This window comes from Sinocyclocheilus grahami, unplaced genomic scaffold (genome assembly GCF_001515645.1).
Source record: "Sinocyclocheilus grahami isolate Dianchi unplaced genomic scaffold, SAMN03320097.WGS_v1.1 scaffold133.1, whole genome shotgun sequence".
NCBI lineage: Eukaryota > Metazoa > Chordata > Actinopteri > Cypriniformes > Cyprinidae > Sinocyclocheilus > Sinocyclocheilus grahami.
Genome location: NW_015505312.1, coordinates 1,479,875 through 1,507,300, shown reverse-complemented (window position 1 = coordinate 1,507,300; position 27,426 = coordinate 1,479,875). Strand labels below are relative to the sequence as shown.

General features: G+C 35.1%; 5 protein-coding genes across 9 annotated transcripts; 2 read left to right on the top strand and 3 right to left on the bottom strand.

Annotated features, from left to right (window-relative positions):
- Window positions 1–653: 653 nt before the first annotated feature.
- Window positions 654–3,262, bottom strand: LOC107590840 (parapinopsin-like). Its single transcript, XM_016279759.1, has 4 exons — window positions 2,679–3,262; window positions 1,202–1,530; window positions 883–1,128; window positions 654–772 (listed from the first exon to the last, which is right to left on the bottom strand). The coding sequence occupies exons 1-4, from the start codon at window positions 3,037–3,039 to the stop codon at window positions 656–658; spliced, it is 1,053 nt and encodes a 350-aa protein (XP_016135245.1). The 5' UTR covers window positions 3,040–3,262; the 3' UTR covers window positions 654–655.
- Window positions 3,263–4,566: 1,304 nt separating this feature from the next.
- Window positions 4,567–13,468, bottom strand: LOC107590839 (5'-nucleotidase domain-containing protein 3-like). The gene is made up of 14 exons (XM_016279758.1): window positions 13,045–13,468; window positions 11,517–11,701; window positions 11,301–11,375; window positions 11,164–11,219; window positions 9,576–9,666; window positions 9,250–9,387; window positions 8,661–8,721; window positions 7,822–7,924; window positions 7,544–7,645; window positions 7,250–7,331; window positions 7,073–7,159; window positions 6,583–6,723; window positions 6,148–6,212; window positions 4,567–5,136 (listed from the first exon to the last, which is right to left on the bottom strand). The coding sequence occupies exons 1-14, from the start codon at window positions 13,316–13,318 to the stop codon at window positions 4,869–4,871; spliced, it is 1,728 nt and encodes a 575-aa protein (XP_016135244.1). The 5' UTR covers window positions 13,319–13,468; the 3' UTR covers window positions 4,567–4,868.
- A 268-nt stretch (window positions 13,469–13,736) lies between these two features.
- LOC107590867 (uncharacterized protein C12orf73 homolog) lies at window positions 13,737–14,920 on the bottom strand. Its single transcript, XM_016279797.1, has 3 exons — window positions 14,833–14,920; window positions 14,194–14,353; window positions 13,737–13,914 (listed from the first exon to the last, which is right to left on the bottom strand). Exons 2-3 carry the CDS (start codon window positions 14,299–14,301, stop codon window positions 13,819–13,821), a joined length of 204 nt encoding a protein of 67 aa, XP_016135283.1. The 5' UTR covers window positions 14,302–14,353; window positions 14,833–14,920; the 3' UTR covers window positions 13,737–13,818.
- Window positions 14,921–15,135: 215 nt separating this feature from the next.
- On the top strand, window positions 15,136–20,069 carry LOC107590866 (G/T mismatch-specific thymine DNA glycosylase-like). The gene is made up of 11 exons (XM_016279795.1): window positions 15,136–15,485; window positions 15,825–15,897; window positions 16,110–16,291; window positions 16,365–16,558; window positions 18,362–18,431; window positions 18,516–18,651; window positions 19,001–19,083; window positions 19,160–19,254; window positions 19,333–19,504; window positions 19,592–19,714; window positions 19,792–20,069. Exons 1-11 carry the CDS (start codon window positions 15,479–15,481, stop codon window positions 19,869–19,871), a joined length of 1,215 nt encoding a protein of 404 aa, XP_016135281.1. The 5' UTR covers window positions 15,136–15,478; the 3' UTR covers window positions 19,872–20,069.
- A 1,399-nt stretch (window positions 20,070–21,468) lies between these two features.
- LOC107590837 (G/T mismatch-specific thymine DNA glycosylase-like) lies at window positions 21,469–27,263 on the top strand. Of its 5 annotated transcripts, none has more exons than XM_016279754.1 (11): window positions 21,469–21,862; window positions 22,448–22,508; window positions 23,588–23,757; window positions 23,864–24,120; window positions 24,230–24,299; window positions 25,077–25,212; window positions 25,302–25,384; window positions 25,458–25,552; window positions 25,637–25,808; window positions 25,895–26,035; window positions 26,150–27,263. In XM_016279754.1, exons 2-11 carry the CDS (start codon window positions 22,450–22,452, stop codon window positions 26,284–26,286), a joined length of 1,320 nt encoding a protein of 439 aa, XP_016135240.1. In that variant the 5' UTR covers window positions 21,469–21,862; window positions 22,448–22,449; the 3' UTR covers window positions 26,287–27,263. The 5 variants fall into 5 exon arrangements, with proteins under 5 accessions (XP_016135240.1, XP_016135239.1, XP_016135241.1 ...); XM_016279753.1 differs by having other exon boundaries at window positions 22,436–22,508; XM_016279755.1 differs by lacking the exon at window positions 22,448–22,508 and having other exon boundaries at window positions 21,470–21,862.
- The last annotated feature ends 163 nt before the right edge of the window (window positions 27,264–27,426 follow it).

The window sequence follows — 27,426 nt, the reverse complement described above, 5'->3', positions numbered from 1 at the left end:
CGGAGCAGTGGGCAGCCAATGCTGCGGCGCCCGGGGAGCAGTTGGAGGTTCGGTGCCTTGCTCAAGGGTCTCACCTCAGTCGTGGTATTGAAGGTGGAGAGAGTGCTAGATATTCACTCCCCCCCACCTACAATCCCTGCTGGACCTGAGACTCGAATCTGTAACCTTTGGATTACAAATCCGACTCGCTATCCATTAGGCCACGACTGCCCCACAATACTGTTCAATACTGTTTCTTCAAAGAAATCTCTTATCACCAAGGCTCTATATATTTGTGCAAAAACTATGTAAAAGCAGTAATATCATGAAAGATTATAGCAATTTAAAATAAACAATATATTCATGTGATGGTAAAGCTACATTTTCAGCTTCAGCCTTCAGTGTCACATGATCAAATCACTCCAATATACTGATTTCCTGCTCAAGAAATATTTCTTATTATTACGAATGTTGAAGACAGTTTTGTTGCTTAATATTTTTGTGGAAATCATGATAATTTGATGAATAGGAATTTGAAATTAAAATCTTTTGTAACATAAATGGTCATTTTTTATCAATTTAATGTGTCCTTGCTGAATAGAAGGAAAAAATCGACCACTAACTTATAAGTAATACAAGCAGTAATACACAATGATTCCCACTGACAGACCTCAGATCAGACCGGATTAATCCTGCTTTGGCTCTTCTGTGCTGAGCACATCATTAGACCACTCCCAGTGTGACGAGGGATGTATCGCCCACAGGACAGGATTTCCAGAGACGACTCTCGAAACTAGACAAACATAATTCAGAGAAAGATTGTAGCATTTCATTGTGCAATAGGCCTAATATATCATACTGTAAACAAACATGAATGAATACACTCTGTCACAGTAAACACACCCGTTTGTTAGTAAGGAAGTAGATGATGGGATTGTAGACGGGGCTTGTCTTGGCAAAGTACATCGGCATGGTGGCCACCAGAGGCGGAATGTAGATCTCTGGATCCACAACTACAACCACAGAGATGGCGGTGTAGGGCAGCCAGCAGATGAAGAAGGCGGTGATCATGGCCAGGACCATCCGTACCGCATGCTCGTTTTCCTCAAGACAGTTCTTCCCCCCTTGGAGTTCAATGCTTTTGTTGATCTGAAATTATGCAATGTCATTTGCATTGATATACCAAACGAGTCTTTGTTATTACTCAGAACGAGTCGCCTACCTTCCTCATGGACACGAGCACGTTGCTGTAGCAGTACACAATGACAGCGGTGGGCAGTATGAAGCACAGGAGCGTGTAGAAGATTAGGTAGCTGTAGTTGCTCCAGGATCTCTCCTCCCAGCCTAACGAGCAGGACGTCTGGACGCCCTCCGGCCCGTACGAGCTCCAGCCCAGCAGAGGAGCGACGGCCCAGAAGAGGCAATAGAGCCAGACGAACAGCAGGCCCTGGCAGCTCCTGCGGACGTTCAGCTTGAAGCCTGCCATGGGTTTGCAGACCACGTTGTACCGCTCATATGCCAGCAAAGTGAGAGTGCACAAAGACACTAGGCCTAGAAAGAAAGACATTCATGTTTGTCTAAAATATATGTTTTATTGCTTTGCCTGTGCAGCAGTAGTTAAGAGTTTCAAGATTAGGCAATAGTCACAAAAAATGGTATGTGTCAGTTTGATAGTTTATGTGTCTGAAATCTAAAACTGGTCAGAAATTTAGATTAATCAGCATTTTATTATAATTTAAATATTTATATTTGAATCATTTATACGTATTAGTAGAGATAAAATAATCATAGCATAACATAAAAGTAAATTATTTAATTTTGTTTTAAATATATATGTATTAATATTAGATTTGAGTATTTTTAGCATTGAACATTGAAAATTTTAAAAGCGATTTCCACATGAAAATAATAGCTTTAATATAACATTTAAAAACGTTTTATTTATATTTAAACTACATAAATATAAATATGCAATATTTTTAGTATTGAACATTTAATATATATATATATATATTATATTTAGTATTACATAACATTAATTAAAAATATATATATTTAAAATAATAGCCTTAATAAAAGTCCATTTTTAAATGTTGTATTTAAATTGTATATTACTATATATTTTTTAGTATTAAGCATTAGATTTTTTTTAACATTACATTTATAAAATAAACTGCTGAAAAGGATTTCTCATGCATTTAAATAAAAGCCTTAATATAAAAGCTATTTAAGTATTACATTTAAACTATATGAATATTATAGATATGTAATACTTTAAGTAATAAACATTTTTTATAAATATATTTTTAATTTCAGTTACAATGATTAAATATGGTATTAAATGAATTTGTTTTTCACACATTTTAAATGGGTCTTTACATATTTACATAATTATATATTTAAAATAGTATTTATAGTTCTATTTACTATAGGAGTCACATATTTAATGTCATATTTAAAATATATAATATTGATCCCTTAAAAATGCATGTAATAAATTGAATATTAAACATTTTATATTAATATTAGAAATATTAATATTATTCACACATTATAAATGGTTCTTCTTTACACATGAATATAGCTGCCAGCACTATATACCATTTCATAGGGGGTACTTTGAAAGGAAATAAACATATTTGGACACATATAACATAAAACAAATAAAATAACAATGGTCCCTCTGAACCAGTACTCACCAAAATAGTTCACAGCAAAACCTTGAAAAACACAGAATGCATCCCCTAAAAAGAAAGATCCTTGGTAATTTGTGATGGTGACGATGGCAGAGCCGCAGGAGGCAATCATAAGATCTGACACGGCCAGACTGAGAACGATGACGTTCATCGCGTTGAGAAAATGCACGTTCTTCAGCATCACAGCAATCACCAACAAGTTGTTAAACACAGAAAGTACTGTGTTTATAAACATGAGGTATGAAAGTATGCTGTAGCCCACACGTGGAAATATAGTAGGTTGCACTGTTATGGCTGTATCTGTTGTAGTGATGCTCTCCATGGCTGAAGATGAAGTCTGGACAACAGGGCATTTTGTTATCATGTTATCAGGTTTAAATGAAGGCTACAGCTAAAACCTGATTTTTGACAGTAATCTGAAGCATCTGCTCAATTGTTAAAGGCCATTTGTCAAATTACTCTTTGCTGGCTAATTAATCATCTTATTTATCAAAGCAGCCTGCTGGGATTTAGTTAGAAGATAATTATATATGGATAATAAAGGTTGAAAAAAAATCAAGCAATTTGATTAAATTTATAATAAATATCCCAAATAAAATACACTTCAAATAAGGATTAACACATAAAGCCATTTGAACAATGTCAAATAAATGACGAAAAGGCCAAAAAGTGTCACAGAAGTCCTTCCTTAAGTATCAAAAAAAGCTAGGCAGACAAAAAAACTAGTGTGCATTCTCAATTTCAACAAAGCAAAATCCATCCAATACTGGCGTCTTCAAACCATGATGCAAATGTTCATACAATATCAAGTTCAGTATACTGAAACAATAAAAACGTCAAAAATATATATTTACCATGCAAGCAGAAATGCCCTACAGGTTATCGTGAAATAAAACGTAGTACAATACGCTCGTTCACTGTAAGAGACACACAAACTCTCATTGTACAGCAACTATATATATATATGTTCAGCTATAATGTTGATTTCTAAACAGTTACACAATGAAAATATACAGCAGGGACCAAAAATCTGAAACCACAATGAAAATTTGAGATCCAAAATCAAATTTACACCAATTTAACATTTTGAAAACATTAAATAATAATAATAAATAAAATACTTGATGTCAAATTCCCATATATTTTTCAGTTCAGCTTTTCACTATTTTTATCATGTATATAATTTGTAATAAAAAGAACAGCAGTTTAAAAGATTGAGGTCGGTAAGATTTTTTAATGTTCCTGTAAGTCTCTAATGTTCACCAAAGGCTGCATTTATTTAATAAAAAAATACAGTGAGACAGTAATATTATGAAATACTGTATTATTCAAATATTTAAAACAACTGATTTGTAATTTAATAAATTGTAAAATGTAATTTATTCATGTGATGGCCAAGCTACTCCAGTCTTCAATGTCACATAATATACTGATTTGGTGCTAAAAAAACAACAACAACAAAACGCTTCTTATCAATTTGGACAACAGTTCTGCTTAATATGACAACAAAAATCACTAGTGGTTTCAAACGTTTGAAGCCAATTGTACATTATCATCATCATACATTGCTAAACACAGTATGTAAGGCTTTTTAAAACATTAAACACTGATTTTTTATGATCATTTCAAAATGAATATAGTGCCTTCTGCCTTCCTGAGAGTTTCCCTTTTGGTTCTAACAAAAGTTGTTCTTCATTAGCTTCTTGAAACCAGGTTCAGCTTAAAATCAACTTTTAACCCTTTCATGTGTACATTAATGAGGAAAAAAAAAGAACTTAAATGATTTTAGCAAATGGCTGCAATATAACAAAGAGTGAAAAATTTAAGGGGGTCTGAATACTTTCCGTACCCACTGTACATTCACTTTCTTGAGTGTCAAGTATTCTATCAATAAGATTTATGAAGGCCAGTGATGAAAGAAAGGCTACAAACTACAAAAATAAAATCTCTAATACACTACGAGGCACATTAAAACACCACAAAGTTCCTTAAGTACTCTCTCGTCCATGTAGAGTGTTTTACATGGTATCAAAAATAAGATATCCAAAGATTACATGTACCACAGCACAGAAGTTATATGAAGTGACTCACCCACATGTGTCTTTAAAACTAGAGCTGAATCTGATTAAAGTGATGTAACTGCAGCTGTTCTGTGGTACATACATTTTAAAGCAAGTGTCTTGTGTGGCCTCTCTATTCAGGTCCAGTGGTTGTGCTGTGGCTCTGGAAGGGGATGTTCATGGCTCCGGTGCTGGTCTGCTCGGGCCAGATGGGAGACTCGTGCTGCAGGGGTGTGCGTCTGGGGTAGAAGGTGTGCTGGAGGTCGTAGTTCAGCAGACAGCTGAGGGACGCCATGTAGATGTCGGCGAAGCGGGAGAGACGGCGTGTGAAGTAGGTCGGGTTGTGGTATGTGCGGAAAAGACTACCAAACTGGGCGTTGAAGATGTCTTTGGTCCGTAACCTGTTGGAAACCAATTGTTTTTAATAATTGGATACAAAAAAACGTGACAATTTTTGGCCATTTCAAGCTCAATTCGAATAAAATACAACAACTCAAAACACCTAGGTTCATCTACAGTATAACATTTTCTCTATGCCATCAATACACTGTAGTCTACTGTATACATTGGTTAGAAGAAAAAACATTTCTGAATGATTTTCAATGTCAAGTTTCTCTATAATGAACCCAAATGTGTGTGTCTGTCAAGGTTATTGTAGTTAAAGGGATAGTTCACCCAAAAATTAAAATTCTGTCATTAATTACTCATTGAATAAAGTCAGTATTTTTTGTTTTCTTTGTGCACAAAAAGTATTCTCGTAGCTTCATAAAATTACAGTTGAACCACTGATGTCACGTGGACTATATCACTGATGTCCCTACTACGTTTCTTGAATGTGTCAGATGCATTGGTGTCTGTGCAGGGTCAGAAAGCTCTCCGATTTCATCAAAAATATCTTAATTTGTGTTCCAAAGATGAACAAAGATCTTACAGGTTTGGAACGACATGAGGGTGAGTAATTAATGATTGAATTTTCATTTTTGACTGAGCTATCCCTTTAACTAAAACTAAAACTAATACCATCAAAATTTATTTTACTTGAAATAAAATAAACATTAACAGAAATAAACTAAAATATATTTAAAAAAAATCTAAACTGGTTTTATTTCAGCTAGGGCAACATTTCTTATTTTCATTTAGTTTAACTTGATATAGTAAAATAACTATAACTACAACTGAAATAAAAATTTATAAATACTATATAGACAAACTTGACTCTAAAATTGAAATAAAATTTAATAAAAGTAAAAAAAAAAAAAACATAGTATATACACAGTATATAATAGTATCTCAATTTAATTAAAATAGTACTGGTCTGTTTGTAGAATAAAATTATAAAGAAAAAAAAAGTTACCTTAATAAAAAATATATATATTAAGGATAATATTATAATAGATCATATTAAGGATTACCTCATCTCCTCCCTTTCATTGATCCACTGCTGAATCACCATTTGTGACGCAGAGTCCCGATGCACCTGCAACATAACGAAAAATACAGCTTCATAACTAGCCCAAAACTAGCCAAAGTGGAAAGGACCTATGGACATGAAAATACAGAAATGGAAATTACATATAATGCAGTTCTTTTCAGTTGGGCGATATCATTCAAGTAAAAAAAAAAAACATGTTATATTGGTAGCTTATTAGTTATCAGACAATATTTGAGATTTATTTTAATTTATTGGTCAATACTGAATATTTGCATGTTAATGTCTGCTTTTTTACATTTAGATTACCTTTATGGACTAACGCTCAAATAATAGCACATTTTAAATAGTTGTACAAAATAGTACTGAATTTTGGTAAGTTCGTTTTGTTATTTAGAGCGCCCCCGGGTGGTCTGACCTGCATATGCTCCAGCAGTCCGGTCAGGGCCTGCAGCCAGGTCATGGTGTGGACATACTCCTCAGTATTCATGATTTTGATCTCTTTACGCAGCTCAGGAATGATAGCTCCTGTTCTCCAACCGTGTTTCAGGGTCAAGTCCTACACACATCATGCCATTTTCATTACATCAACATTTGCATAATCTATTCATTGTCTTTGATATCAGTACAGGGCATGTTGAGACATGTTTACTTTCTGACATGCACATGATATTCATAAGACAGAACTATTGCCAATACTTTGCATATCCTAGAATCCAAAACCACAAATAAAGCAATAAAACTTTTGATTAGAAATAAACTTAAACTAATATAAAAAGAATTGGTAAGACACAGTTCAATGTAATTAAAAATGGATTGTGTTACCTAGTATCAATGTGTACCTCATTATCAAAACAAAAAGCAGTAGGGTTGTGTACACGCAGAAAATGACAGAATATGATCCTTACGGCAAGGTCGCTGTAAATGTGATCTCCGAAGTACAAAACCTTTGATCCCCTCCAGCCTGTAAGCCGCAAAAACTCATACAGGTTTCCCTGGCAACAGATAAAGTGAACAGATCAGATTCCGGCATCTTTACTGAACAGAAACAGTTCGCAGCTGAACAGCGGGGAACGAAATATTACCTGTTTATAGATCTGCCCTTTCTCAAGGTGGTGAATTCTGTCCCATAGCAACACGCCTTTATCAGTAACTCGTCTGAATGGTCTTCAGAAACCGGAGAAACACACACAAATACACATACTTTTTGGATTCAAAAAAGGTTGGCATACCTAAATACTTCCTCAAAGGTAATTTGTCATGATTTAAACAAAGGAATCTGTGAGGGAGGCTGTAATTATGTCAGAATGGCATTGATTTAGGAGCACTTCAGCGCTGCCAGGTTTAGCTGGCGCTTTCTCTGGGTTTTAGGGACTTACTTCCTCCTGTCATTGAAAAAGCCTGGCTTGTCGGCCTGCACTATGACAACATCGAACAGGTCCCGCCAGTCTTTACCAACTATGTAGTTCATGCCGCGATCTCTGAATAAAGGAATTAAAAGACATTTTATTTGAAACATGCATTTCACACAAGCAGTTAGTCAGAATGGCTTTGTATAAATTCTTAGTAATGTGTCTCTCATGTCATGTGAGATGCATTTTTCCTGTGCATTGATGTTTATTTTGACTTTTGAATTTAGGATCTTGTTTGCACTTACACAAAATCAAAAGGGCTGTTCGTAATCAAAAACATCTTCTTTCCGTTCTTAGATAGCTTCCGTAAAACAGCATGTGTCTGTTCAGCATAACAGATATACTTCTCTGCAGAAAGGAAAAAAACAAGACAAGAATATGTTACAAGAATATTGAAATTGTGTGATTCAATAATTACAAAAAGGGGGTGAGGGGTACACACATATACATCATATTAAATTAAATAATAATAATAATAATAATAGTACTAGTTAATGATAAACTACATTAAATATAAATATTATTTTTTACATTACATTTATTGTATATAAATGTTAAATTTTTTACTACATATTACAGAGTACATATTTATTATTATTACAATTTAAAACTATGTAATATATTAATAATAACATCATACTTTATTATTAATAATAAAATAGATTAAGCATAAATGCAATTATTATTATTATTATTATAGAGCAAACTGCAGATCTATATTATAACATTTTATATGGTTTGTTACAGTACAGTTATTTATTAATCACAATAATAATAATTCTATAATTAGATTAAATTTAAATGCAGTTAAAAATATTATTTAATTACTGCATATCTATATAATATTACACTTTATATTGTATATTACAGTATACCATTATTATTATTATTTGCATATTAATATATTAATCATTTTTATACAGTACTTTACAACACATATTTATTATCATTATTATGCAATTCCCGTCACTATGTCATGTTAAACTTTGATTTGTTCAGCTCTCTCAAGCAGACATATTGCTATAATTAGGTCTTCATGCAGGTCAATTTCTTAATAAGAACTCTTACAAAAAAATTAAATTACCGATATCAGCCTCTACCGCTCGATACATAATCCCTCTGACGTGGACGTCTCCTATGGCCTCCTGGGAACGGAGAAACAGACCAGATGCAGAATATCAAAGCCACACAGAGCCCTGACGCACTGCCAGACACCTCCTGTGAAAGCTCTCAGTCATTTCATCTGGGGACATTCATATGTCCTTTGAGACTTGTTAATTCATAATTATGGCCAGGACTGAACGTAAGAGCAATGGTGTACGTCTTTTATTATTTGCACTGATCTTCAGACCCAATAAAAGACATTAGACCATCTGTAAGCCTGCTTTTCTCCAGGCACGTGGCACAGATGGTGCATCCAAACGGTTCCTCTAAAATTAGACCGTTCCATTCCATGCTGCTCACTACGAACTTAAATAGCACCTTCAGGAGCCATATTTATTCCAAAATGTGTGCTCAAGAGATCCTGTGCTTTCTGACATCTGCGTTACCCTATATACGACAGCACTCACTCAGTTTCCTTAGAAACTAATATCGGTGAAGGAAATATTGATTTCTGATTCGTAAGGTGAGTCCTGCTCTGATACATGACACGTTTTGAGGAACAACTGTACCTTGACGTCTTTATAAAGATGAACAGGCTCGTAGTCAATGTTGTGCTTCATGAAGTAGTCACTAACGCATGACAGCAGCGTCATTTCTGGCAGGGAGAAGATATCCATGAACTGCTTCATGGTGTGACCGTGAGAGCTCTGTATGGAGAGATTGAAAGAGCTATGTTAAAGGGGGTCATATTTACTGCTGTACTTCTGTGTGAGTTGTGCTTGCTACATTGCTACTGTTTTCCCTGCTAAATTTCGACAAAATTATGCTAATGTCAGCACATTTTTAGGATATCAAACAAAACTCTTGACAAGCAAAAGAGCCCAATATTACAGACCTTGCCATAAAAGTCACTCATGATCTCGAGGGGTACATGGGAGCCTTCATACATTGCAATGACCTCCTTTTCTGGCACAGGATTAAGACCCCTACAGAAACATTCAAATGACAATAAGCGAACCTATCCTGAGATTAAAGGGATAGTTCACCTGAAAAATTAAAGGGGTCATATGATGCAATTTCGAGTTTTCCTTTCTCTTCGGAGTGTTACAAGCTGTTCGTGAATAGATAAGATCCCTAAATTTGCAAAGACTAAAGTCTCAAACCCAAAGAGATATTCTTTATAAAAGTTAAGACTTGTCCACGCCCTCCTAAAACGCCTCGTTTAAACACGCCCTCACATGTCTACGTCACTGTGTGGGAACATTTGCATAACACCACCCAAATGTATACGCAAAGAAAGAAGGTTTAACTTTGATTCTTGCTGTAGTATTGTTGTTGCCGCCGCCGCCATGTCGTGGAGATGCTGTGTGTTTCGTTGTGAAAGCGAAACTACTTTGTTTGGTCTTCTAAAAGAGGACACAACTAGAAATCAGTGGTTAAGTTGTATTTATAACACTGTTCCAGAACAGTTCAAACCAAATATTCAGATGTGTGCAGTGCATTTTACGGAGGACGAGGACTGTTTCCTGGGAGAGTAGCCTACAATGCCGGAGTTCTGACAAATAATGCTGACTCACAGCCTGTAAGTACGCTTTCATATGTAAAGAATTTGTCACTGACGATTCAAACGTGAGCTTTGCGCAGTGTAGAGTAGGGCTTGTTGTTTGTCATTTCTCCGATCACAAATGCAGACATGGTTTTATGTTTACGCGGCGCGATGCAACGCAATGCGTAAAAAGACAGTATAAGTCATTATAATCAGTAATTATGTCCCCACTGGATGCTACAAATGCCTCGTTTATAACAGGTTTTAATGTTTTTGTCTCATCGCTCCGGCCTGACAGGGCATCACAGTATGGTAAGGGGTGTAACATTTCCGTCACAAGCTTGAGGTATTCGGCCAATCACAATGCACTGGATAGCTGCCCAATCAGAGCACACCTCTCTTTTCAGACCGATGAGCTTTGTAAAAATCGACGCGTTTCAGAAAGGCGGGGCATAGAGGAGAGACAATAATAATGTTCTTTTTTAGCAACGTCATATGACCCCTTTAAAATTCTGTTATTATTTACTCGCCCTCATGTCGTTCCAAACCCGTAAGACATTAGTTCATCTTCAGAACACAAATTAAGATATTTTTATGAGATCTGAGAGCTTTCTGACCCTCCCATAGACAGCAATGCAACTACCACGTTCCAGGCCCAGAAAGGTAGTAAGGACATCCTTAAAATAGTCCATGTGACATCAGTGGTCCAACCGTAATGTTATGAAGCTACGAGAATACTTTTTGTGTAAAAATGAAAACGTGAAAGTATTCTTGTAGCTTCATAACATTACAGTTGAACCACTGATGTCTTATGGGTTTGGAACGACATGAGGGTGAGTAATTAATGACAGAATTTTCATTTTCGGGTGAACTATCCCTTTAATAATAATGTATAAATATAGTAAAAACATCATAGCAGATGTTTGTTGCACTCTACCTGTACACTGTACCCAGCTGGATATAATGAAAGGCATCAATCTTCATCAGTAAGGCCTAGTAACCAGATGAGATTGACAGGTTAGCCAGGTTACTTATAAAATTTTCATCTACAGTAGATCAGGACTGGACACGTACCTTTTGAACATCATAGTGCAGACCACGAATCACAAAATTTGGTATATAATCATATTCCCTCAGTCCCTCTGGATACTGTTATGTGGACAGAAAGAGGCAAGATATTCAGAAAACATTGAGCTGCTGAAACGAAGTGTGTAATTTTTGTGCCACTTAGCAATTCTTACAAAATGTAACAATATTATATATACATAAATGAAGTCTTGGGTCACTCACCCTGTGCTCCTGGATGAGGATGTCTCGGGCGATGTTGAATATGAGTGTGTGAAGGTGACTGGAGTAGAAGGCCAGTGTGTAATCATAGTCAAAGCCATAGATCTCAATGTCTTGCAGACTCATCTGATTATTAGCAAAGATGGTGTCTGGGTTCACAAAGTTCTTTGATATCACAGGAATTAAATCTGTCGTGGACATAAAAAATGTGTTGTTAATAAATAATTGACCCTTTAAATTCACATTTTTATTATGTTTGCTAAGTTTTAATAAATATAATAATTTAAAAAGGAACTAAAATGATTACTGATTAACCTGTAATGAGACATTAATTACGAAAAGTAAATTTTTTAATGTAAATATTCTCATGTAATGGCCACTATTGTTGTTTCCTAAAACAAAAACTATTTAAAATATTTTTATTAATTCAATTAATGAAAATATTAAAATAAAGCTGGAATAAAATAAAATGCACTAGATGAAAACATACATTTAAAGAACTTAAATGATAATTAGAAATGCTGCCTTCGGCAACAAACTGAAATAAAGCAAGTTGTAGTTGAAATACTAAAATTGCTCAATTTGAAACTGAAATAAAAATGTATTCAAGCTACATAAAGATTTAAAAATAATAAAAATCATATAACATCACCAAAACCTTAACTAAAACTAAAATGTAAAAATACAAACAAACGAGAATTTTAAATATATTGATAAATACTACAATAGTATGTTAATGTAATAATGACTAATGACTTAATGTTATAGTCCGAGCAGCTCGCTCTATATAAAATTTTAAATTATGCAGGTACATATTACAATTATATAAGTAAATAAAACCGTATTATAAAAAAACGGTTCTCAAGTACATAAACGTGACCCTGGAGCACAAAACCAGTCTGAAGTAGCTCGGGTATATTTGTAGCAATAGCCAAAAATACACTGTATGGGTCAAAATTATAGACTTTTCTTTTATGCCAAAAATCATTAGGATATTAAGTAAAGATCATGTTCCATGAAGATATTTTGTACATTTCCTACTGTAAATATATTAAAACTTAATTTTTTATTTGTAATATGCAACTTTAATATTTAGATTTTTTTGCACCCTCAGATTCCAGATTTCCAAATAGTTGTATCTCGGCCAAATATTGTCATATCCTAACAAACCATACATCAACGGAAAGCTTATTTATTCAGCTTTCAGATGATGTATAAATCTCAATTTCGAGAAATTGATCCTTATGACTGGTTTGTGGTCCAGGGTCACAAATATATTATAGTCATAAAACAGCATGATGTCCAATCATGACAGAGTAACCAGCATATATCATTCAGTAAATATAACTAAAATCTTACAGCCTATATAATATAATACAGTATAATGTAGGTTAATGCTAGGATAAAATAGAAATAAAATTGTACATAGATGGTCAATATACAGCACATCTAAAATGCCTTTTTGCTCTTTGACAGATGACCAGCGTCTTAAGAAGAATCGGGCATTTCAAGAAGAAGTATCTGAACTAACCTTGCGTTTGCTGTTTGGTTTCATTGTAAACAGACCAGAGCCAACTGGTCTTGTCGCCACTGGAGCTGGTGCACATGTTCCTTGCTGTCAGCTGTCCCACAGGAACCTCTCTTCTCCGGGACACGAGAGCAGATTTCGAGATCCACGGCGTGCTGCTGGTGTTGACCGTCCATATCCCGCTTCTAGTGTGCAAATACTTAAAGTGCGTGAAGAGCCTCTTAAAACCCTCCTGATTTCTGAGCAGGTATGAAAGCGGCAAGAACAAGGTCGGCATATTTCCCCGCACCAGAGCTGCCTTCTGTTTGACAGACGAGCGCTTCAGCTATACATTCTCTACAATACAGCAGCATATACACACGCTTACTTCCGTTTGCACGTTGACAGGCTAATTTTCATAATAAAAGTACAGAGCTACAAAAATTGCCATTATTAAAAATAATTCAGAAAAGAAAACCCAGAGAAGAATGATGTTTTTTAATAATTATCTAATTTATTTTTTCCTAAATTAAGTTATAAAAAAATCTTAAATTGTTAGAGAAACTCTGAATTAGGCTATAATAACACAAAACTAAATAACTGTTACAGAGAATTGAGTTGCAAAGTATTTTATATGACAAATGAAGACAGTACAAGTTTGCATAAATTGCTTTATTCACAGAATTTAAAAAATGCATAATTTTAGTTAGGCTTTGAAAATTATTATTTTTTCATATATATATATATGTGTGTGTGTGTGTGTGTATACACATTAGTTACGAAAAACAAATCAACAGGTCATTGTTTCTGAGATGCCGAGTCTGTCTGTCTTTCTTTCAAGCCAACAAGTTCTGTTCGCAGTTCTCCAGGCTTTGGTGGGACCTCTGGAATGGTCTATAAGGTTAGAAAAAACATTGTTTATACTGTACTTAACGTTTAATGTCAACATGAAATCAAAATGTACCCGATTTGTTTTCAAAATGCACATTTCTGGATATATTGAGAACAATTCATTGGTGTATGTAATTCAATCAATCAATCAATAAAATCTCTACAGTTAAATTACAAAAATAAAATGGGTTGCAAATTGCAATTCACATTTATAGATAAATATCTAGGTAGCACAAACACCTAAACAAATCAAAAAGCACAAAATCTGATTTGGAAACGTACTAAATCAGGACGGTAATACTGATGCACAACCTGTGCTCCAGCAAACATTGACAACACACTGGCTGCAAGCATCCGTAGATATCTTGGCCACGATACACCTGCTGGCATCCTTAAAAGTCAGCTGGCTGACAAATGTTCTGCTAATTAAGAGAATTTGTACCTAAAGAAAGAAAAACTGTTTATTTCAATTGCCCTTCTAATTGCTCTGTTAATATTTAAATAGAAAGGAAATGTTGGGTAATGTTAACCCATACCAACAATTAAATTATTTAATGACTATTTTAAATAACAACACCAAATAGTATTAGATTATTTATAAAATGATATCAAAATGACAATAAAAACAAAAAGCCATTATTATTTTCATGTTTAAATCAACACAGCTAGTCTAAATACACCATTTCATATTGGTTAATCAAAGCTTATTTAAATGCAACTAAAAAAAAGAACACTTAAGCATTTCATGTGACATAGCTAAGTATTTTATCCGTCAGTTGAATCACTTCTTGCTATAAGGTCATTTCATCCCAGCTAGCTATCTTAAACGTAGCAGCAAATGAAGCATATGTGTGATTATATTTAAATACAGTATTATAATTCCCACATTAAGATGGATCAAATCTGGAGACATATACTAACCTTGTTATTTTATAATCGAAATAACATTACAGGTTTTGTTGCACGACATTCGGCAGTAAAGGTTCTTGTTACGTCTCACATGTTTGCTTTGGAAGTCTTAAATCAAGTTTATCATAGGGACTACTGAAATGGATGGTTTGTCGTAATTGCTCTAAGTAATAATAAAATAATAATTAAATTGATTAAATGAATACTTTGTTCTACACGTATTTATACACCGGTAATTTCAAGCACGCCATAAGATGCGTTTTATATAAAAATGCATGAAGAGAAAAAATACGACCCCTCCTTTGTAAATAATAGTCGAGTCCAACAATGTGAAGCCAGCCGTTAGAAATTTAATGTATAAAAATATGGATTTAAATTCGGCACGAATGGTTGCTCGTATTAACGTTTTATCGTGTTAATTTTCAAATCACCATCTATAATAATTAGATAAAAAATGAAAAGCTTTGAATCCAAAAAACTATGTAACTATATCGTTTTATCATGCGTTAAACTAAGAACTTTTATTTTGAATTTAGCCTTTATCTTTGTTGACATTTTTACTTACACCGGCTGCATTCATCGTGTGTAGCATCATTTAGCTTTTACTTTTCGGCACTAAATATACTCAAATGTGCCAGAAAAGGTCTGAAGAATATATATGGCAGGTAAGATTCATAATCCTAACGCAGAAAATTATATCTGTATTTGAAGAAACGAGTGATTTTAATGCTTGTATTCCGTCAATGGTCCACACACAGCTCTTAGCTTATTGAGTGTAACGAGCTAGTTAGCTGCATCCTACAGTGCTGCTCATAACACAGGTTGAATAGTCTTTGAAATATTTATGTTTTTAGACAAAATTAGTGTTTTGTATAATCCTGTGACGTTTAATTGATAAGCTAAGCATAATGAAAATAGGACAGTAACAGAGGATTAAACAAAGGGAGGTGTGGTTTACCAGCTGGCATATCAGTAACATAAACATGAATATTAATCTATTAAAGTAAGACCACCAATTAAGATGGAAGACAGGCAGTATTCATCTCTGACGGCCCCTATGGATTATCTTCAGTACTGGTGAGTTTGACCAGCCCCAAAAGATCCCAAAAGAGTTGCTTTCTTATATGTTTTAAATACATTAGTGATGTGTATACTGTGATTCCAACAAATGCTATCAAAATGGGATATGAAGGTGTATGGTAAATGTGTAAACACTGACAAGAAAAAGATCAGATTATTTCCATAGGTTTTGAAGTAAGTGCAGTGTCTTTGTAATTTTGTTTTCTCAGGTATCAAACCAATTCTCAGCAGTACCAGGCAGAGCAGGTGCCACAGTACCACCAGATGGTTAATGCCGCCCAATACGCCGAGAGACCTGTGGAGGACAAAATCATGACTGATCTTTCAGTGCATCAAGATCCATATCTGGATCAACCTCAGCAGCTTCATCAACTCTCTGCCCAACCACCAGGTACGACCTTTTGCATCCTCACAGTGCATTTAACTGGGATGTTTCTGCAGCTTATTAAACATCTGGTTTGCAGCCCTTCCGACGACTCCAGCAAAAGGAAAGAAAAGGGGAAGGCCTCCAAAAGGTGAAGGAAAGGAGAAGACGGAAGCTGAAGAGTCTGCCAAGAAAGCGAAGAGGACGTTAAATCGGTTCAACGGGATGTCAGTGGAGGAAGTCATGGCTAGAAAGCTGCCAGACGTCATCACACATAATCTTGACATGCTGATTGTAAGTTTCTGGTTTATAAAGTCATCAAGTTTGATCTGTTTTTATTTATTCTATAAATTAAGTACATATGTACAGTTAGGTCCATATATATTTGGACCGGCACAATGTTTATTTTTTCATCTGCTGACCAAAACATGTTCAAGTTACAATCCCATAATGAATATGGGCTTAAAGTGCATACTCTGGGCTTTCATTTGAGGGTATTCACATCAAAATTGGAGGAAAGGTTAAAGAATTACAGCTCTTTAATATGTAGCTCCCCCCTTTTTCAAGGGACCATAAGTAATTGGACAACTGACTCAAAAGCTGTTTCATGGACAGGCATGGGCTATTCCTTCATTATTTCTACATCAATTAAGCAGGTAAAAGTTCTGGAGTTGATTCTAAGTGTGCCATTTACATTTAGAAGCTGTTGCTGTGAACCCACGTCGCATGGTCAAAGGAGCTCTCCATACAAATGAAACAGACAATTATTAGGCTTCAAAAACAAAATAAATCCATTCGAGAGATAGCAGGAACATTAGGAGTGGCCAAATCAACAGTTTGGTACATTCTGATAAAAAAAGAACACCCTGGTGAGCTCAGCAACATAAAAAGGCCTGAATGTTCATGCAAGACAACAGTGGTGGATGATCTGAGGATCCTTTCTATAGTAAAGAAAAACTCGTTCACAACATCCAGCCAAGGGAAGAACACTCTCCAGGAGGTAGGTGTGTCACTGTCAAAGTCTACAATCAAGAGAAGACTTCACCAGAGCAAATACAGAGGGTTCACTACAAGGTGCAAACAAGGCCAGATTTGACTTTGCCAAAAAACATCTAAAAAAGTCAGACCACTTCTGGAAAAGCATTCTTTGGACGGCTGAAATTGAGATCAACCTATACCAGAATGACGGGAAGAAAAAAGTATGGAGAAGGCTTGGAACAGCTCATGATCCGAAGCACACAACATCATCTGTGAAACATGGTGGAGCGGTGTGATGGCATGAGTATTCATGGCTTCCAGTGGCACTGGTGTTTAGTGTTGACGTGACAGAAGCAGCCGGAAGAATTCTGAAGTGTACAGGGATAAACTCTCTGCTCAGATTCAGCCAAATGCAGCAAAGTTGATTGGGCGGCGCTTCATGGTACAAATGGACAATGGCCCAATTCATACAGCAAAAGCAACCCAGGAGTTTTTGAAGGTAAAAAAGAGGAATATTCTGCAATGGCCAAGCCCATCTCCTGATCTCAACCCGATTGAGCTGCATTTCACTTGCTGAAGACAAAACTAAAGGCAGAAAAACCCACAAACAGACAATAACTGAAGTCAGCTGCAGTAAAGGCCTGGCAAAGCATCACAAAGGAGGAAACCCTGGCTCTGGTGATGTCCATGAGTTCCAGACTTAAGGCAGTCATTGCCTGCAAAGGATTCTCAACATAATATTAAAAATGAACATTTTATTTATGATTATATTACATTTGAGCCCCTGAAAATGGGGGGACTGTGTATAAAAATGGTTGTAATTCCTAAGCATTTTTTGTTTCTATTTTTGTTCAACCCCTTGAATTAAAGCTTAAATTCTGCACTTCAATTTCATATTAATGGTTTTATTTTTAATTCTGTTCTTGTGGCATACTGGAGTCGAAATTATGAAAATTGTGTCATTGTCCAAATATATATGGACCTAACTATTTTAAAGTTATTTTTATTTATATATTAATAATTATTATGGATTTTAAAATTAATCTGAATTAATACATATGAATAAATAGTAATATGACATTTTTGTTTGTTTGTATAAACTCGTTGCTACTTTTACAGATCGGCATCAATCCTGGACTTTTGTCAGCCTACAAGGGAAGGCATTATCCAAATCCTGGGAACCACTTTTGTATGTATTATTCAGCTTATTCTTTTGTAAAGGATGTTTATATATTTATGCTTGTCTTTTGATTGATTGTTGAATGTCTCATAGGGAAATGCCTATATCTTTCTGGGCTGACTGAGGAACAGCTCAACCACATGCATGATCAGACGCTTCCTGAACGGTATGGCATTGGTTTCACAAATATGGTGGAGAGGACAACACCTGGGAGTAAAGACCTATCAAAGTAAGACTTTAACATTTACATTATCTGTGTGAAAGGTGTGGCCACATTTATGGTTGTTCAGCCAAATTTTGCAAACAAATTTCAGTCATTTCATGTGAGGGTGAAAGATTTCCCCAAGCAGGTTTCGCAACCTATTCAAGCAGCTTGGATTTATAAGTGACTTCTGTGCGAGCGAAGCTTCATACTTTGATAAACTATTGACAATAGAGAATGGACCTTTTTGGAAAGTCTCAAACAATGCAAATTTCTCCAACATCTTGCTAATGGGACCGCACCTTAAAAATGAGCTTTATGCCCTAAGAAATGCTTGATATGAATACATTTGAATATCTTGAGTGTTGGTTTGCAGCAAAGAGATCCGTGAAGGTGGCCACCAGCTTTTGGAAAAGCTCCAGAAGTACAGACCTTTAATCGCTGTGTTCAATGGAAAATGTAAGTCGTTGATTTGCTATTGATTTAAGTCTAAACTCATATTTATGATGAAAGTTAATCCTGTTTGATATTTCAGGTATTTACGAAACATTTTGCAAGGAGATTTTTGGAGTAAAGGCTAAGAACTTAGAGTTCGGATTGCAGCCTTACAAAGTGCCGGAAACAGAGACGGTATGAGCTTCTTTCTTGATAGTTTAATGTTCCTGTTTATAGTTGCATATTGATTAGATATGAGCTTCTATTGTCCAGGTTTGCTATCTGATGCCATCATCAAGCCCACGCTGTGCCCAGTTTCCTCGTGCTCAGGACAAAGTGCACTTCTTCATCAAGTTAAAGGAGCTCAGGGATCAAATGAAGGGAGTGGTGAAGACTCAAGAGATCCAAGAGACAAACTACACATTTGATCTGACTGTGGCCAAAGGTGAAGACTTTTACAATTGAAAGCCGTTTTTGTGTTGTTCAAAAATATAAGTTGTTAACCAATGTCCTTTGTCATTGTTTATTCTAGAGGATGCCAAAAGACTGGCAATCAAAGAAGAGCAGCATGACCCCGGATATGAGGAGACCTGTGCCCATGGATCACAGCAGCACCCACAGCAAGCATTTGGGGTCCATCCTTCTCCGGACACAGGTAAATAAATATTGTGTACGGAAAGAATATGAACAATTTTGTGTCAGGTGCTTGTAATAATAGTCAAAATTCTTTAGACCAGGTATCGGACAACCGGTGGACGATGCAGCCGTTTGCAGACCAGATTCCAGACATCAGATGTAGCAACAGCAACTGAATAGCCTGAGAAAAGTAGTTATCGCACAAAGACTGTTGTCTACACTGTATGTACTGAGAAGGACCAACTAAACTTTTTTTTTATTATTGTTTTATTTCATATTTGAATGTGTTTTGCCTGTTTCCTGAAGTTGTTACCTGAATTATTTCAGTGTGTGAAAGCGTGAATGACTTTCTGATTGAGACATTTCTTAATTTTGTGCCTCTATTGTTATCCTTTTAAGGAGCCGTTTGCAGACCAGATTCCAGACATCAGATGTAGCAACAGCAACTGAATAGCCTGAGAAAAGTAGTTATCGCACAAAGACTGTTGTCTACACTGTATGTACTGAGAAGGACCAACTAAACTTTTTTTTTTATTATTGTTTTATTTCATATTTGAATGTGTTTTGCCTGTTTCCTGAAGTTGTTACCTGAATTATTTCAGTGTGTGAAAGCGTGAATGACTTTCTGATTGAGACATTTCTTAATTTTGTGCCTCTATTGTTATCCTTTTAAGAAAACTTCAGTCATAAACTACAGTTCAAAGGTTTGGGTTAGTAAGATATTTTTTTTCTTAAAGAAATTAATTTCTATTCAGCAAGTATGCATTTCAAACAAATACTGTTCATTTGAACACAAAAAATGTTAAGCAGCATTGTTTTTTCACTTGTCTACATTCGAAATAATAGGAAATGTTACTTGAGCAGCAAATCTTCATATTAGAATGATTTCTAAAGGATCATGTGACACTGAAGACTGGAGTAACGATGCTGAAAATTCAGCTTTGCATCACTGGAATACATTACATTTTAAAATATATTCAAATAGAAAACGGTTATTTTAAATTGTAATAATATTTCACAATATTACTGTTTTTACTGTATTTTGGGTCAAATAAATGCAGCCTTGGTGAGCATAAGAGCTTTTTTTTTATTATTATTATTTTTTTTTTAATCTTACCCAAACTTTTGATTGGTAATGTGTATTCCCATTAGCTGAAGTTATGTGTTTTCGTGATATTGGAATTATTTCACATTCACATGTTTTTTTTATACGAGTATTTCAGTGCAACAAATTCTTAATGGAAACCATGGCTGGACTCTGGAAGAGGTTTATCACTGTGCATGTCCTCAGTGCATGGATTTAAAGTAGAATTGCAGATGGCATGCTCAGTCCCAAGTTATGGTGCTTATTGAAAACAGATCACTCAATTTACCTCATTTTGAATGCTATTTTTAGAATTGTGTTTTGTTATTTTGCAATCAGTATGTATAACTGTTTAGTACCATTTATACCTGTTACATCATAATAACCCAGCTTCATTTTTGCTGTGAGAATTATGTAATATGTATGTCATTTTGTAAGTTGTATTTTGTTTTTTACATGTATGTATTACTAAGGGCCAAGTAAAGCCATGTGTATTAGTTATTGTCACAATTAAAATACATAAAATACATACCTTTCTAATACGTCTGAAATAAAAGCCGCGACTATAATCTTCGTTGTTGAGAAATCAGTGAAGAAATATGTTTTGCAAGGTGCAAATCGCCACAACCGAACAATGTATTTAAGATCTTTATTTTGACATTTGCTAAACGGGAAACAGACGGTTTTTTATTTATTGAAGCGCAGCCAATAGGAAGCACGCTCTGAAGCGTTTAAATGTCACAGGAGACGGAGGTCATGCTATTAAATTTAGAGGGGTGCAGTTTTTCATCTCCATGATGAATTTAAGATTAAACTAATAACGTGAAGTACGTTTTTAGTTTTTACATTTAAAATACGTAACAATAAAGCTTAATTTCTGATTTCTTTGTTTTCTTTTTGAATTTAACTTTAGAGACAGGCATACTGTGCCCAACACGCCCCTAGTATTGGTGCTTTTGGTACGCTCCACTGTCAAATTGATTTCTCGCTGTTGGTCTCGTCTTTGTTGCTTTCACCGGTTTTGTTCCTAAAACGAGAAAAATCAACATTTCAGTGGACTATCGTTCTAATCATATCGCAACGGTATGTATTCATTTAACAAATAAAGCTTAATTTGATTAATTACACAATGTAAATGCATTTTATGCCGATAGAAGCGCTCTGCACAGTTAGCTAGCGACCATCATTCATTGTGCTCAATGAATTGGCACTCTAGGCCAGTATTAGCCGAACATGCTAACAGTATCACATATGGTTTTTATGCTTATGTAAAATAAAGAATCACAGCAGTTTACCTGCATTTGTCCTGCTGAATTAATATGTAATTACTAAATTTAGATTCGTTTTCTCAGTACCACAGTTTAGATTACTGGATGTGTCTAAATAGTGAGATGTATTGGATGATTACATGGAGTGTGTGATTAAAGTCCAGCACACAGAACCTTTTCTGATCTGGTTTATACACTTAAGCCAGACTATAGGCTGGGTATGTTTTGATGTTCACTAAATTTAGAATTGCATTTATGTATAATTTAACCTATTTATTATATAACTATAAAATAAGCTAGAAGTAAAAGGGCTGGTTATAAATATTCCCCTGTGAGAATACCACTTGAAATTGCTGTTGAAATGAACACAAATATTGATTTATTTAAGTAAATCCTTTAGAGATGGATGAAAGGCTCTATGGATCTTTGCCTCATGCCCCCTCGGAATACCTCCAACAATGGTGAGTGTCCCCATATGTCGTCATTTGGCGCGAAGATTAATTACGACCCCACTGGTTTTCTGCTGTTAGAATAACATTCAGCATTTTAAGTCTGTTTTTGAATGCTACTAACCAGTCTGTAGCGCCATGCACGACAAAAGTTATTAGCCATCTTACATGAAGAAGAAACTGCCATGGTTTTGCCACTTGTGTTTGTTTTGAAAACGGACGCGTTCCTGCAATTATTAATATGTTCTTTTTGCAGGGTTGCATTAATGACTTGACTTCTCAAATGATTCTAGTTTAACTCCGTATCTCTTTGTGGAAGATGCACCTGCTTCACACAAGACAATCTCCGATGTAAAGGAGACGCAGTTATTATGTTGAAGTGATGCATCATTTCTAGTTATTAAACTGAAGTATTTTCATTTGATAGATTTATTTTTAAAATATTACAAGCTTTATAGCCATTATAAAATATATTGTAGTTTAGTAATGAATTAAAACGTCATTAGTATTATTATGGCATTATATAAGCTTTGCAATCTACATGGTTGTGAATGTATTAAAATTAGTGTTTGCGTTGTCTAACTGTTAACTTTTAAGTGTTTCTTGTTAAATAAGACTTCGGTGGCTGTTAACTCATGTTAAAATGATTTCTAATTATGAAACCTAGATGTTAGTTTTACATTTTTATTTAAAAAAATATAGTTTTAGTTCGTTAACTATGATTAATACACCATTCATAATATTAATAGCCTCCCATTATATTTATGCAAAGGTAAATATGCGATCTAAATAGTTGCAAATGTATTTTAATCTTTTTGTATTATCAAATTGTTAAATGTTTTTCTTGTCAAGTGAAGGAGTAATTATGCAAAGTTACTTTACCTGTAAACACCATTGTTTTCTGTTAAATGCACAGTGTTGGGATAATCATGACTTCACTGCATCGGTACAGAATATTGGTCAAACTGATTAACAATCTCTATTTTGCATCTTATTAAATATGCGCTTTTAAGATGGACTTTTTTCTACAGAAGTCTAAGTTGGACTGACAACTGACAACTCAGTCAGTCCCTGTTGTATTTCTGAACTAGGGTTCAGTCAGCTCAGCAGCATCTGCAGGCCCTTCAGGCTCAGTATCCTCACATGGCTAATGGCAATGCTGGTTTTATGATGGAGGGACGCAGAGAAGATGGAGGCATGCCGCAGATGCCTGTACACCCAGAGGATGCCGCTCAACTGGAGCCTGCGGCTGCACAGAAAGGTAGTTATCCAGGACCGTGTGTTTTCAAGCATTAGAACTGAGCTCAGCAGACTGAATACATTCTCTCATGTAGCTTTTAGTCAAAGTGTTTTTTTCCCCGTTTAAGCACCTGCTAAAGGAAAGCGAGGAAGGGCAGCAAGCAAAGAACCTAAAGCCAAAGGTGAACCTAAAGCCAAACCTGGACCCAAACCCAAAAAAGCCAAGGAGGATAAGGAGGCCCCGCCAGCTGAAGGACAGGAGAAGATTGACGGAACCTTCAAGAAAGTCAAGAGGAAAGTCGATCGCTTCAAGGGCATGTCGGAGGAGGAAGTCATGAAGAGAACACTGCCTGACATTCTTACCCCCAATCTGGACTATGTCATTGCAAGTTTTTATGGCTTTCTCTGAAGTTGTCTTTTAACAATGAAGAATGTTAACCCAAAGATGGCATTGAACCCAAATGACTGAAATGAATCTTATATTTATGATACAGATCGGAATTAATCCAGGGTTGATGGCGGCCTACATTGGAAGATGGTTTCCTGGACCAGGAAACCATTTTTGTAAGTAGACTACAATTCTACTCCCCTCTATTGTTATATTATGCTTTAATGTAAAATAGATTTTATTGTTGTTATTATATTGTTTATTTTATTTATATAATTGCTGTTATAAATATATTGTAGGGCTGTCAAATCGATTATTCGCATCCAAAATAAGTTTTTGTTTACAATAATCGATTTGACAGCCCTAATATATTGTTGTTTTTAATATATTAATATAAAAGGTTGTTTACAAACATAAGAGAAATTCTAAAGGTTAATATATATTAATAATATAAATAAAATATTCTAATATAATAGAAATAATTAAAGAACAAATATTATAAACAACTTATATTCATATTTTTAAAAGGAATTGTTCAAAACAGTTATGTTGACATTATTATCTTTCAATATAAAGAGGTATTTTATATTATGTCTTTATTGTTAATAATATAACAGTGCTATTAGTATTGTTATTATTATTATTATTATTATGAATAAATTCATATAAAATTAAATTATTATATTAACATTTTAAAAAGTGGTTGTAGACAAATATAAAAAGATTTTATACTGTTAAAAGTTTACTAATATAGTAATGTAAATACAGAAATATTCTAATATAAAATAACATTTATTATATATTAAAAAAATATTCAAATATAAAATAATGTAAATAATTATGCAGCATAATATATTTTAAAAAATCTATAATATATTAATTTAAAAAATAAATAGTTTAAAATCTCTAATCTTTCAATTATTAAACTATAATCGTTCTTGTCAATCTTTTAGGGAAGTGTCTGTTCCTGTCTGGATTCACAGAGAAGCTGCTAAATCACATGGATGATCAGAGTTTGCCTGAGAAATACAACATCGGCTTCACAAATATGGTAGAGAGAGCGACACCGGGAAGCAAAGATCTCTCTAGGTGCGCTAGATTGTCACTCTACTTTCATTCTTTGCTGAAAATAGTGATGTTCCTCTCATCCAAGCTGTTTTGCTTGTCACCTTCTGCAGCAAGGAGCTTCGAGAAGGTGGTAAAATCTTAGTGGAAAAGATAAAGAAATTCAAGCCACTCATAGCAGTTTTTAATGGAAAATGTAAGTATTCAAACACAAATACAGAATGTAAACTGATATGAAGGTGTGCATTTAACAATTACTCTTGTTTTAGGTATATATGAAATGTTCTGTAGGGAGATATTTGGGAAGAAGCCCAAAACACTTGAATTTGGCCTACAGCCTCACAGGATTCCTGACTCTGAGACGGTAAAAAAAAAAAAAAACCTTCATGAAAAAAAGGAAAATGTGGTCAGATATGAGTCATATGCTGTATCTTACTGTTTTCTGTAGGCGTTGTACCTGATGCCCTCCTCCAGCGCCCGCTGTGCTCAGTTTCCTCGTGCTCAGGACAAAGTGCATTTTTACATCAAGCTGAGAGAGCTCCGAGATCAGCTGAAGGGTGTTGCGAAGCCTAAGGAGATCGAAGAAGTGAACTACTCGTTTGATCTTGGCATGGCCAAAGGTACAAGCAGACCGTTTGTGATAGCCCGCCTGATGTACACAATTATGAACTGTACTTGACCACTTTATCTTCCTTCTGTCTTACAGAGGACGCTAAGAAGATGGCCATCAAGGAAGAGCAGTATGATCCTGGTTATGAGACCGCTTTCGGAGGAGCGTATGGAGAACCGGCACCTGAAGGAGGCCAAAGCAATGGATATTGTAACTTCTCCACATCTGAGGAGAAAGGTTGGTACCATCTTTCCTCTGTGGAACACAAAAGAAGATCTCTTTTTGTCCATACAATGAAACTCAGAGGGGTCTTTAGATGTTTAAAATCAATTTTTGTGTTCATATCTCCAGCTGACGCAGCGGAGAGGGCGCCTACGAATCCAAACGCGGGTGGCCAGGTTCAAGACGGTCAGTGGATGACGCAGTCTTTTGCCGATCAGATCCCAGCCATCGGCAGCTCCTCTCAAGCCCAAAGCTGGGGTGTATGAGGAAGGACCGTTCTCAGGGACTTCAGACGAAGCCTGTCGGTTCCTGTGCTCTTCCAGAGATGCTGTGCCTCTTATCTTCTCTCAGTCGAATCCAGGAGTCTTTGGGGCATTGGTTTCTTTCTCCTGTGCGTTGCTGTGACAGTCTGTTACGTTAGAATTTCAGGACCGATTTGAGGAATCCGTATCATGGGAGGTGGCCCAACTTGCACAATGAGAATCCAATGGCTGCTGTGCTTTTAAAGAAACTGTTCCTCTGAACTTCAATTTGGGGGCCTTTGAGATCTCAAATGCCTCTTTATTAAAGAAAAGAACAGTTTTTACTATGAATTTCAATTAGACCTTTTAGGAATTAGCATTTCTATGGAACTGGAGAATATACTCATCTTTTACTTTAATGGTTTAGAGTCATTGACGTTATTTTTCGGTAGTTTAGTGTACGAGGTTCTGAGCACTGGTTTATTGCATTATGCGATATCAGGGACTGATAATTGATTTGTTCATAAGGAGCACTCACTATTATTTCATTTGCTATTTTAGATGGGATGTATTATGTTTGCTTTTGTAGTAATATTTTAAGTGTAACTACCCAAATCTTTTTAAAGTGCACATTTTACATATAATATTGCAAAATCTGTGAGGATGACATTTAAATAATGTTTTGTTACTATAATAATGTGACAAATTAGGTCTTTTTACATGTTGGTAGGACACAATTACTGGTGATTGGAAATGTCTTTAAATGTGTTCCTTGTGAGGAAGCATCAGCATCACTTTTTTTTTTTAAATGTACACAACCTCTCTGCCTTCAGTACTGTAAAACACAATACAGTATGACTGTTTATATAAGTGAAATAATCCTGAACATGCCATAATTTATGGATTTATCCACATGCTTTTACTTGGTGCTATTTTTTACCCTTTCTGTAAACATGATTATCTTTTTTGTTTATTAAAATACAGTTATGCTCATTTCTGCTTGTACATTTATTTCCATATTAGTATTATATTTTAGTGAGAAAAGCTTGTAAACTGGTAGAAAATGTTTAATTGTATATTGTATATTTTAAGGAGATTATACATAAACAAGCACTAAACACTAAACCCAAGAATTAATCTGACATTCATTTTGTAAATGATCTG